Here is a 12660-nt window from a genome sequence, read left to right on the forward strand (position 1 = left end):
CCGTTCCCGTGTTCAGTAGTGCGCCGGCGATGGGTTGAGACTCGAAATGATGATGAGATTAATAATTAATAGGATTAGACTAGAGTTGGAATAGAAAACTAAGTTTTCACTATGATTTTTCGGAAAATATCGAAAACAGACGGCCATTTTTTACAGCATGCTTAATAATACAAGCATGTAGGTATGTAGTCTGTACCTACCGTTACGTCCATCCTATATTTTAGTTCTATATAGTATCTTTGAGAAAAATTAATAATGATTTTTAACTAAAATACACTAGGTACATACTACATTACATATTTTTACAATACTAACAACATAAGTATGTGTTCCGGAAACAAGTGCGCCACAGTTATACACAATCTGTTGTTTGTGGACCACAGACAAACGTCATTCAGTTATTTATGGCGGGATTATTTTCCCGCGCGCGGCGACCAACATGGCGCCCAGCGGGCTAAGCCGGTGATTTAAACATACAGCCCTATCTATCGATTTAGTAAAACGTGAAAGTAATTAATCATGTTACAGCCTCCTTTTGAAACGCGTAAAGTGCCTTAAGCGATGAATAGAAACGATAAATAAAAGTTTAAAAAGGCGATCAAAAATGAAAGATTAGAAAAATGTTAAGTAACGTGAATAAAAGTTATGGGACGAGCTACATAATAATATTATACATACCTAGTTTTTTTAGCTGAAAGTTTGTACTTAATTTTATATAAATTCTTCCATTTTCAGTCGTTTTAGATTAAATATTACCTTATGCGTCAAAAAAGTATAGTAGTTAAATAAGTAGGTAATACCTATTGTCGTAGAAAAATTCACTCGTCTGACGATTAATCGGAATTTTTACCTACGAACATTCGGAGTTTGAGTAGAAATAATTTGGTCATCGATACGCAAACTAACTTCAATCTTCTTCAAAAAAACTTCAATCGGACGATTGCAGTAGAAGTTAGAATAGAAGCTGCCTACCCATTATAACTAATTCATAGATGGAGAAGAGACGAGAGACCCCCCTCGGCGTCACCTGAGTGGCATAATCTAAACAAGCGTGTTAAGAAAGGAATACGATTTGACCTCCGGCGCTACAACACTTGCAATATTCAAAATACAATCGAACGGAACCGAGGATCAAAGGTGTTTACTAAACGACTTGAGAGGAGCCACTTGACAAAGCTGAGGACGCCTCACGGAAAGAGAATCGTTCGATCTCCTTCAACACCGAAGGAGATCGAACGATTTTATGAACAGCTGTACTCTTCTCAGGCTCCTAAAACGGCTCAAAGCACGAACGACAAACGAGCGACCTTGACACGCCACTACACCGAGGATATTCCAGAAATTGACATTGGCGAGATGCGAATAGCCCTCAAACAACTCAGTAACAACAAGGCGCCGGGTGATGACGGCATTACATCAGAACTCCTACGTGCGGGAGGTACTCCTGTACTGAAAGAGCTTAAGGAGCTGTTTAATGACGTCATCATGAACGGCCGAAAACATGGAGCAAGAGTGTAGTAATCCTTTTCTTTAAAAAAGGAGATAAGGAGCTATTAAAGAACTACCGGCCCATCTCACTCTTGAGCCATGTTTATAAGTTGTTTTCGAGGGTTCTTACAAATCGCCTCGCCCGAAGACTTGATGAGTTTCAACCTCCGGAACAGGCTGGGTTTCGAAAAGGGTACAGTACCGTAGACCACATACACACCTTAAGGCAGATTATACAGAAGACAGAAGAATATAATCTCCCACTCTGTCTTGCCTTTGTGGACTACGAGAAAGCCTTCGACTCTTATCGAAACTTGGGCTGTTCTGGAATCATTGCAATGATGCCAGGTCGATTGGCGGTATATTGAGGTGTTGAGATGTATTTATGACTTTGCGTCAATGACCGTCCAAATCCAGTCTCAGCAGACAAAACCTATCAGCTTGCGAAGGGGCGTTAGACAGGGGGATGTAGTATCTCCAAAACTGTTTAACAGTGCTCTGGAAGACCTCTTCAAAACGCTGGACTGGAAAGGACGAGGACTTAATATAAATGGCGAGTACATCTCACATCTACGGTTCGCTGATGACGTGGTTATTCTAGCAGAAACTCCGCAAGATCTCGAGGAGATGCTGAGTAACCTAAGCCACTCTTCCAGACGTATCGGTCTCGGGATAAACTTGGACAAAACAAAGATAATGTTCAATCAACACGTTGTCCCGTCACCGATGAGCGTCGAAAATGTTGGCATCGAAATTGTTTCACAATACAATTACCTTGGCCAAACAATTCAATTAGGCAGAAGCAATTTCGACGAGGAAGCCAACAGAAGAATTCGGCTAGGTTGGGCAGCTTTTGGGAAATTGAGTCAAGTCTTCTCATCGTCAATTCCTCAGTGCCTCAAGACGAAAGTCTTTAACCAGTGTGTTCTTCCCGTCCTCACCTATGGTGCTGAAACGTGGACACTAACAAACGGCCTTGTTCACAAATTCAAAGTAGCTCAGCGAGCTATGGAGAGGGCTATGTTAGGAGTTTCCTTGAGGGACAAGATCAGAAATGAGGAGATCCGCAGGAGAACCAAGGTCACTGACATAGCCCAAACTATTAGCAAGCTGAAGTGGCAGTGGGCAGGTCATGCCTGTCGTAGAGGCGATGGCCGTTGGAGCCGGAAAGTCCTTGAGTGGAGACCGCGTTTAAGCAAGCGTAGTGTGGGACGCCCTCCAGCACGATGGACCGACGATATAAAGAGGCTGGCGGGAAGTAGCTGGATGAGGAAGGCTGAGGACCGGGTGTGGTGGCGCTCTTTAGGGAATGCCTATGTCCAACAGTGGACGTCCACAGGCTGATGATGATGATGATAGTTCGGGAGCTGACGTCTGTACTACTTACTATTTGTTTAATACTTCATAACCGATCTAAATTCATGAACATACACTACTTACCTAAAGTAAAGTAAAGTAGGTAAGTTCATGAATGTTTTATCATTATGTTATAAGTCCCGCAAATTGATAAGGCGCGTGGCCGCCATTTAAGTGACGTCAGCACTAGACTGAAGTTTCGAGCGAATGGTATATTTTTATTTCGACTGACGTCAAAATGACGTCATTTCGATGTTAATGAGACATGGTTCCAGCGCAATAACAATTTGCGGGACTTATACATTGGAAAGTGATGTGCAACTTAACATAGAGCAAGTAGGTGGGTACTCTATTAAATTTGCTTTGATTGAAGAAAGAATTCTGGAAATATTATCAAAATCCCTTAGAGTAGAGATTTTCGCCTATAAACTTTAAACTGAAAGCCTCATAAAGCCCATGATTAATCTCCTCATAACCTCGAAACGTTGTATCTGCAATACATACATGGCATTCTAATTAATAGCCAGCAATACGTTTTCATTGAGCCAATTTGTGTTGACGCAATACTTAGGTAATGAGATTATCTTGATAACAATGTTACTTGGAAAGACGTGTCTCGAATAAGGTTATTTCTTAATAGGTTTAGTGGACAACAAGCTTTTGTGGTGGCGGGTTTTGTAGGTAAATAATTCTTATGTAGTGGATTCATAAAAAAACTTTGTTTTCTTTAAGCCACTGCATTTTTCACGTCGTAATAAAACTGCCTGTCGTAATAAAAAATATTTAGGGGAGGGGAAATAAAAAAATCAATTAAGTATATCGCCTCACATAAATTTATTTCTTCATATACATTATGTATAATTTTGCGAATCCATCGTGTCCCGAGACGCAGCGCGGGAAAATTTAATTCTTTTTATAAAATAATCATCGTCTACGAACTCCTACTAAATACATTCACACACCGTCCCACCATATTGCGTCCGCCATTTTAATTTTTGCATTAAAATATATTGAAGCTATGGTAACACGGTACCAACATTAGCAATTCAAAATATACAAAACGCAAGGCGGCTACTTGATTCCGGATTGCAACATTGAATACATTAAAAATAATGCAATTTAACATGTACATTTTTAAGTTAATTACATCTGGGGGAACTAAAATTATTATGTTCGAAAAGTAAACATCTCGTTTAAATATATTTGTCGATTTTATTAATTTCTTATTGTTTATAAAAATACATAACCTACATTTTTGTTTTTGGCAAAAATAATCTTCCTATAACACTGTTTAGGTTTATTCACCATATAGAAAAAAAACAATAATTTTGGTTCCCCACTTAACCAGACACTGTCAAATTACTTAAACTTAATACTTACTATAATAAAAGAAAATTACAATTACAAAATCTGTATGAAAATCATCATTATAGTTCATATAGTATCTAGCTGCATAGAAGACAAAAATTACATAATAAAAATTAATAAAGAACACATGGAAAAACGTAGTAAATCAGTCTTTTACATACATACAACTTAACATTGGATACGAACTTGATTTGCATTTAACACATTATTTTGTACTAAAAATGGAATTACATACATACAGCACCTCTTTATGGCATAATGGTTTTGGTTAAGTATTCGTATTACCAATACTGTATCAAATCACGACCTAAGGAAAATTCACACTTAAGAATTACATTTTAATATGAACACTGTCTACAAGTTGTAGAAAAATAACGTTATCTAGCTAAAAAGTACTATTACTATTATATTTTTTTCAATATTTCCTACTTGCAGTACTGTTATTTGTTGCAGTATTGGTGATACGTAACATTTTTATAATAATAATTGCACTGCTGATTACTAATATTCTACACAACATGAAAAAATAAAATTAAAAGTGATGGATTTTTATGTAATTATTTTACAGGTCGGTAGTGTGCGTCAATTTTTTTAGTGTTAAAAGTTTTACGTAAAAATGTTATTTAATATAATTTTGTAAATTAAAAAAAGATATTAAAAAAAATTAATTTACTGATTTTTGATGTTTTAATTACCGATTTACATAATATAACCATTATATATATATATATATATATATAACGTTAGTTGTAAAGACACAAACAAATATTCCGAGTTCCACACAAATTAATATGGTTTAAATGGTCTTAATACATGTTTTACCATAAAGTAGATTAAAAAAGCAAATAAAGTAGTTCTTTAAATGTATGAACACGAAAATGGCATTTACAACAAGTGTAAAAAAATATGTGTGGCACATTTTACGTGAAGTATGATTGTTAAATCATAATAATAAATTAAGTTTTGAGAAAAATCGGTAAATCAATTTTTAGGATCATATTTATATTAAGGTATTTAACAGAGATTAATTTTAAAAGTGTTTTAAAAGCTTAAGAGGCTGAAAGAAAAGGCTAGGCAAAACTAAGGCTCCCCCAATTTATAGCCTAAGATCCCATGTCATGTCTGGAAGGAGGTATTCAATGAAAGAAGAATACTTTCTAGATAAAATACCTCTCTCAATTTAGTTGTGGGCTCTTAGAGTATATTTCTTCTAGCGTGTAAGCAAACCTGATTACATATGCGATTCATCAACGAGTATTAAATTTTCACTATAACCTCAATTTAACAATAATTTCCATTAAAACCTACGTTTTCGATTATCGATACATCTTAAGTTTTATTATAACTACGTGAACGATTGGCAGTTGACGTCGACCGTGTTATCCGATCAAGTAAAAATGTCCGTACGCCATAGACAAAACGAGTAGAAATAGAATCGGGTCGTGGCAGTTAACACTGTCATCTTTACAGTTGTATAGTTGATTAGAGAAAATGCAGTACAAAAAATCAATATTGTTTGTGATAGTAATAGATGATTATAATTTTCAAATACCTGCAGCAAAATTGATAATATTTACCGTTTCGTTTATGGTGTATCTGTCGGACAAATTTAATAGATCATTTTTCAAGTTTCGCAGACCGCATCATATTACGTTATTAAATCTAAGTTAAAAGCTCAACTTTAACTTACACGTAGATCGATATAAGGTATAGATTGTATAAAACGAGTGGAAAACCTAATAACCTTAATACGATACTGGGCAAAGGGTTATTGTAAAAGGTTAAACAATTCTACACTTAAAGATAGCTTAAAATAGTATGAAGGGTGTCATAGCCGGAAAAAATAATATGCGCAAGATTTATTTAACTAATTAAATAATAAATAGATAGATAGGGCGATCGCATTTTTTTCTTAGAACGATACACTTCTGTTTTTAGAAAGACAAAAATAATCAAGCAGTTAACAATAGGTATTAAAAATTCTTTTGTCTATAAATGTGACTCAGAATTTCTTTTACTAGGCATCATCGATAAATTTACTCGACTACACCATTCTAATAGTTTAGATTCGATTCATATTCGAATCATCTCCTTACAATTTCATTAAAACATTACAACACACCGACAAAACATTTTTTTTCTACCTAACAAATAGATATGTCATCGAATCACCGTCTTCACTAATGGGGGCAGTGATGTTAAAAATATTCCCTTAATCTATTTAGTTATGTAAATAAAAACAATAAAATGCCTAGCTGAGAAACTCAACGGCCTACTATCAACTTTTTACAAATCACGAAAGTTTTGTTAAATATGCATTAGAATTATTTACCTACGATAAGTTTCTTCGGTCTTGAATTGACACGAAATAATTGTTGATAGTAAACACATTGGTCCATTTTTATGGCGAATTCTATTTAAGGATGATTTTAAAAACTGTAGCATGGAATGGGCAAGACAAACAGGTAGATATACTTTTACGCAAATCAAAATGTAAAATCAGAGCTATTTACATAAAATTTCATATCCACTACGCACATGACAGAATTTCACACGACACAGCCGATTCGTCCTAAAAAGTTTGTTATATTGCATTAATGAAACATGTTTGTTATCACAAAATTTACACTACTAAACGTATTTAACACCCGATATGAAAAATAAACTTCTAATTACAGCTGCAATAACTATTTTTACACTTTTACAATATAATGTCGTATAAGATATATCATGTGATGATCAGAGTAAAACATCATAATTGTCGCATAACGTCCTCTAAGCGCACTGAGTCAATTCTAATTTACCAGGACTAGTGCACGAATTCTTCAAGACTTTTATAGCCAGTCCAAATTGTATATAAAAAAAATATTCGTACTTTTTGCACGTTTAAGTTTAAAAAAAATATATGGAGCGGTATAAAAACCTGGAAAAGTAGTCCACTAGCTCTTGGTCTATAATAATTACATGTTATATGTATTTTGCTAAATTATGTATTCGGCGGAACAATTAATTAACCGGTTAATTTTTAAATAGTGTACCATCACGAAATTCTTATTTTTTTTCTGAAATTTAAATGCATCGAACTTTTGTTTTTCCAATAATTTAACGTTTATAATGTTCCATATTTAAAAATAGCACGAACAGCAGCGCATAAAAATTCCTTTTTTATCTATGGTAGTAAGATATAAGCTGAACACACATTACTACTAAACGATACATGCACTTGTTACGTATTTTTTGTTTAGTTAAAATCCAAATGACTTTCGCAAGCGCCGAAAATACGGTGTAGGTATGCTGATAACCTCATCTGCATTTTTAACGTACTGAAAAATTAGTTGCGTTTGGCGATGTAATGTGCAGTCTGCTTAAAAGTTCTTTTTTATCTATGGTAGTTAGATATAGGGTTATTCAATAAAGAGTTTATTAAAGATATTTACCCTTCCGATTCACAATCATGTTTGCAATAACTGGTCGCATTCGTAAATATACATCATAAGTAACTTTTCCTAGGCACTGATACGTGATAGCCTCATAAGGTATACAACATTTTGTGAACAAATGTGGGTTATATAATATAATCAATTTGAGAAAAACTGCGCCTTCTTGTAATTTTAACCCTGCCGTTTTTTCTAATTATATTTAGGTATGAATTAATTTTTAAAAGAAAGTTCATTTTCCCTTAATATTCATTTAGAAATTGTCAACTTTGTTAAAATGACGTTTTAAACGTTATCTTCATCAAGACATTCATATGATTACTTTGCTTTAGAAATATGCTAAAATCTCAAAATTATTACAAAGTTGGCAATGTTTCTAAGTAATCTAACTGTAAAGACCTATAAACCACTCTCCATTAAATCTTAGTAAAGTGCGTTTTACGTCAATTCCATCAACAAATGTCACAATAATATCTACGTAGCCATTATTCAAATTATTTATGAAAAGGTCAAAATTAAACTGTCATTATTATTATATAATATTTAAAATATTAAAATCATATTTTATTCATGACGTACCTAAAATTATGTTAAATGTGTAGGCTATCAACACTCAACAGTAGTTTAACTATAGGTCTTATGTAGCAATTATACAAACATTAAATGTTGCGTGTTGTTAAAACTGTATAATAATATTATGTAGGTATGATAAACCTATTATGTAAGATAGGCATCGTAGTTCTTTTTAATTTAATTTTTTAATGTGCTACTAGGTATAGGTCACGGTAAATACACGTCAAATATCTACGGTACATTTTTATATTTTTAAGAATTTTAATTGTAGGTATAACGAATTTGTATTTTGTATGGTTTCAATCAGTTATTACTGGGTTCAATTAAAAAATTACAATTGTTTCCAATTAAACAACAATAGTCATCAATTCTTCAGGCAATTTTAATTTCGATTATGTTGTAGAATTTACCATCTAAAATTTAAAATACGAACGATCTGTCACATTTACACAGATTAACAACACGCTTTGATGGAATGTCAAAGGACCATAGACAATTGTTTCTCTAAGGCGATATGCATACACCTACACGGCAGGGTTTGCTAAGGGTTAGTTTAGACGAGTATGTCTCAGCGTCAGTTGGCGTAGTGGTCGAACGATCCGAGGTACTCCAGCGCAGCGCGGTAGCAGAATTCGTACTGGTCCTATGACAAAAAAACACCGATTGTAATACATTTTTATTCGAAGATAAAAAAGAGTTTTATTGTCAAGCGGCCAGTGCGTGCAAACAAGTAGTCCAATCTCAATTTACAACAGTATCAGAGTGAACTAGAGTGAGGAAACTCTCGATTTGATCTTGAAATCGACATCTATCAAATATTAGGCTAGGGGTGGGGTGACGTGGAATCAAAGCAGTCGTACACCTCGTATTCAGATTGGATTACCTACTTGTTTTGCACGCACTCATCATCATCATGATCAAATAAATAAATAAACCCATCGCCGGCCCACTACTGTACACGGGTCTCCGACCAGTATGAGAAGTTTGGCTATAGTCCACCACGCCGGACATGTCCGGATTGGAAGACTTCACACATTTTTGAGAACATTATGGAGAACTGAATATTATGCAGGTTTCCTCACGATGTTTTCCTTCGCGTTTTGCTGTGTTTAAAGTAAGTGATATTTAATTTCATAAAATGCACATAATTTCAAAAAGTCAGGAGGCGCGTGCCTGGGACGCGCGACGGACCACTTACGAGGCGGACGGACGACTTAACCAGATAGGCTATTGGGCTATAACGACTGACGCACTCACTATTCTATCTGTACTGTTCGCAATTCACATCTTCCAATTTACTGCGGGGTGAGGGCTTAGAGACACGACCTTTGTACGGTGTAAGCTAATTCCATTAAAAATAATTACTTAGCCGATACGAGGAATTTACAGCTTTCAAAGGCGCGAGGTATTCCCAGCGGAAAGTGAATTCGGGCTAGGGTTGTCACGCGTTTATCGTAGCATATACTAGTTGTTTATGTCTAAAATATTTTGATATAATCCTGGAGTAGTCCAGGCCTGAAATAAAGCGATATGGCCGACTATTATTGGAAGGCCGAGGCGAAGCCGAAGACTTCTCAAGTAATTTTTATACTAAACTAAGTTAAGACTTTTTGTGATGTGTGTCTTTCTAATGTGGTACTAATAAGGCTTTTTTATTAGCACAATTTTCATATACTTACGTGGAAAAGTGTGAAACTACGATTAAGATTAGTATTTTTTCGGTAAAATTCACTAGAATGAGAAATAATACCATACGTATTTTACGCAAGTGTTTTTTAAAGTCAGGATAAATTATAGAAACAAAACATAAGCGATATTATAATAAATGTGACAACCCTATTTCAGGCCTTTATAAGTAAAATTAAATTGAGCTTCCCCTACTTTTGTAGAAGCAACATTGATTGAAAAAAGATTATTGCTAAGCTGCTGAGTCACTAACAGGTACTCGTATTTATAGATTGTATAATGTTATTATCGCTGTAGAAAATCTTCGTCGGTATTTATTTTAGATCGCGACCGTTGTTGTACCTATTCAAAACTATCAAACGAATGTAGGTCTGATAGTTTTGGTCTAGATGATTTGTGACATAAGTGGAGAAGAAATTATCCATCTTAGTTTCTTCTCCACTTGTGTCACAATCAAGCTCCAATGCCGATTCGATTCTTTAGAATCACAGACCTAGAATAATTCATCTGATAATTTTGAATAGTTTAATGCATTAAACCTTTTCCACCTGGAAAGATAGGATGAAACTTGACTATTCAAATGAATCTTTATCTCATTAAAAATATCATATCTTTAGGTAATTAAACTATTCAAATGAATCTTTCATATCCTTCCAGGTTGAAGGATATGAAAGATTCGTTAAATACCTAATTTGTTTCTACGCGGCATCATTTCAGCATGCTAAATAATTGTTTGCCTATAAAAGCCGAGTCCGTCTGAATTTGATAGTAGGTAATCCCATCTCAACATTATATTAATTCCTAGGAGTGCGCATAATTACTCATACGCACGAAAGGCGAGTCGAGATAGGAGACGGGAGGCGAGATGTCTATTCACATTATCATTCATCTCGTGTCGTCTTGCACTCGCGCAGTGGCGAATTTATGCGCAGGTTACGTTCTGTTAGTCGTTGATATAGGGGACTAAAGGATGAAAATAGAGTCAGTCGTGTGGCGCCAGACGGCTCAATAATTGTAGTATGTTTCTTGTGTGACTGAGTGAGTGAAATTATAACATTAACTCAAACAGTGGTTATCCTAAAGAAGCCAAAGTAGTCGGCCCAATATGTAATTAAATGCACGGCTAAGACTTCCCTCGTTAAGAGCGTTACCTCAGTTTGCACCATGGCGGGGCGTTGCGTGCGCAGCGTGCGTACGGTCTGGAACACGTCCACTACGCCCTCGTACTGCATGCGCTCGAGCACCGTCGACAGCGTTATGAACACGCCCGTACGGCCGACGCCAGCACTACAAAAAAATTAGTACTAAGTTGGGAAACTAGGAAGACTGATGATCTCAAGCGAGTCGCAGGGAGCTGCTTAGATAGGAGCGGTGCAAGATCGTGGTTTGTTTTAATTTCTATAAGACACCTATGTGCAGCAATTTAAGAAATACTTAAACGTTTTTCTTTTTTTCTTCCATTCTTTCTTTCTTCGGTTGACGTTTATGTTACAGCGACTTAGTAGAAAAGTAAATAATGCACTGGAGATTACATTGATTAATATTAATTACTGTTGACGGCGTTGGTCAAAATATAACGTTACAAAATCTGCGGCCAAGAAACTCGACAAGTAACGACGACGAGGCTTAGTAAGTTTAGTCTGTAATTTACAAATGCAGAATAAAATTTAAAAGGGAAACGAATGTTAACACTTACGAACGATACTAATAAGATCCATAATATGGAATATGGATCCTAATACAACTACGACCACGATCCAAACGTGAAAGTAGAAATACATGTTATACTTTGCACAAAACCCACCTGCAGTGTACTGTGATAGGACCATCCTGTCCAAACTGTTCTTTAGTCTTGTGGACTTGGCCGAGGAAGTCGATGAAGCCTTCACCACTCTTGGGCACGCCTTGTTCAGGCCAGTCCGTGAATTGGAACTGACGGACCGTCCTCGACGCCCCGTCGCGAGCGTCTGTGACCTGCATCAAAATAATAATAAGTTAATAAATTAAAAATTTATTAGCAAAAAAATTGTTACACAAGTTAAATTAACAATTCTCTAAAATAAACTTAAATCTAAATTAAAACTAAAAAACCGGCCAAGTGCGAGTCAGGCTCGCGCAATGAGGGTTCCTTACTACAGTCGAATGTTTTTTCGACATTTTCGTTTAAGAATGTACAGGTGAAGACCTTTCATATGATACCCCACTTGATATACCTAGTCACTAACTTCGAAAGTTGAAAATTCTAATTATTAGTTCATGACCACAATTTAATTTTTTTTGTGTGATCTAACCCTAAATTCACGGTTTTCAGATTTTTCCCCAAATGTCAGCTATAAGACCTACCTACCTGTCAAATTTTATGATTCTAGGTCAACGGGAAGTACCCTGTAGGTTTCTTGACAGACAGACGGACAGACAGACAGACAGACAGACAGACAGACAGACAGACAACAAAGTGATCCTATAAGGGTTCCGTTTTTCCTTTTGAGGTACGGAACCCTAAAAAGAATATTTTAAATTAAAAATGGGCCGAATTGAGAACCACCTTCTTTTTGAAAGTCGGTTAAAAACTAAAATAAATTAAATTGAATCTAAAATCTCATCGAGACCACCGCAGCGAGGAATTGTACCCAAGATGCTGGTAGCATTGCCCCTTTGGAGGGCCAAACTAATTCTTTGCCATCTGTCGGGTCCCCGGATGACTCGATAACCGTTTTTGAAATTTCATCTCGAGCCCTCGGGCCCCATGTCA

The 12660-nt window shown here is 35.6% G+C and overlaps 1 protein-coding gene across 9 annotated transcripts in view; it reads right to left on the reverse strand.

The window, feature by feature from the left end:
- Positions 1 to 3654: 3654 nt before the first annotated feature.
- Positions 3655 to 12660, reverse strand: part of Lar (tyrosine-protein phosphatase Lar) — a 566012-nt gene continuing 557006 nt past the window's right edge. For all 9 annotated transcript variants that reach the window (XM_034975410.2, XM_069503060.1, XM_034975408.2 and 6 more), the window contains 3 exons: positions 11713 to 11882; positions 11060 to 11195; positions 3655 to 8865 (listed from right to left, as the gene is read on the reverse strand). In XM_034975410.2, the coding sequence (XP_034831301.2) occupies positions 8797 to 8865; positions 11060 to 11195; positions 11713 to 11882 (375 nt within the window). In that variant the 3' untranslated portion in view covers positions 3655 to 8796. The remainder of the gene's footprint in view (positions 8866 to 11059; positions 11196 to 11712; positions 11883 to 12660) is intronic.

This window comes from Maniola hyperantus, chromosome 14 (genome assembly GCF_902806685.2).
Source record: "Maniola hyperantus chromosome 14, iAphHyp1.2, whole genome shotgun sequence".
NCBI classification, from domain to species: Eukaryota; Metazoa; Arthropoda; class Insecta; order Lepidoptera; family Nymphalidae; genus Maniola; species Maniola hyperantus.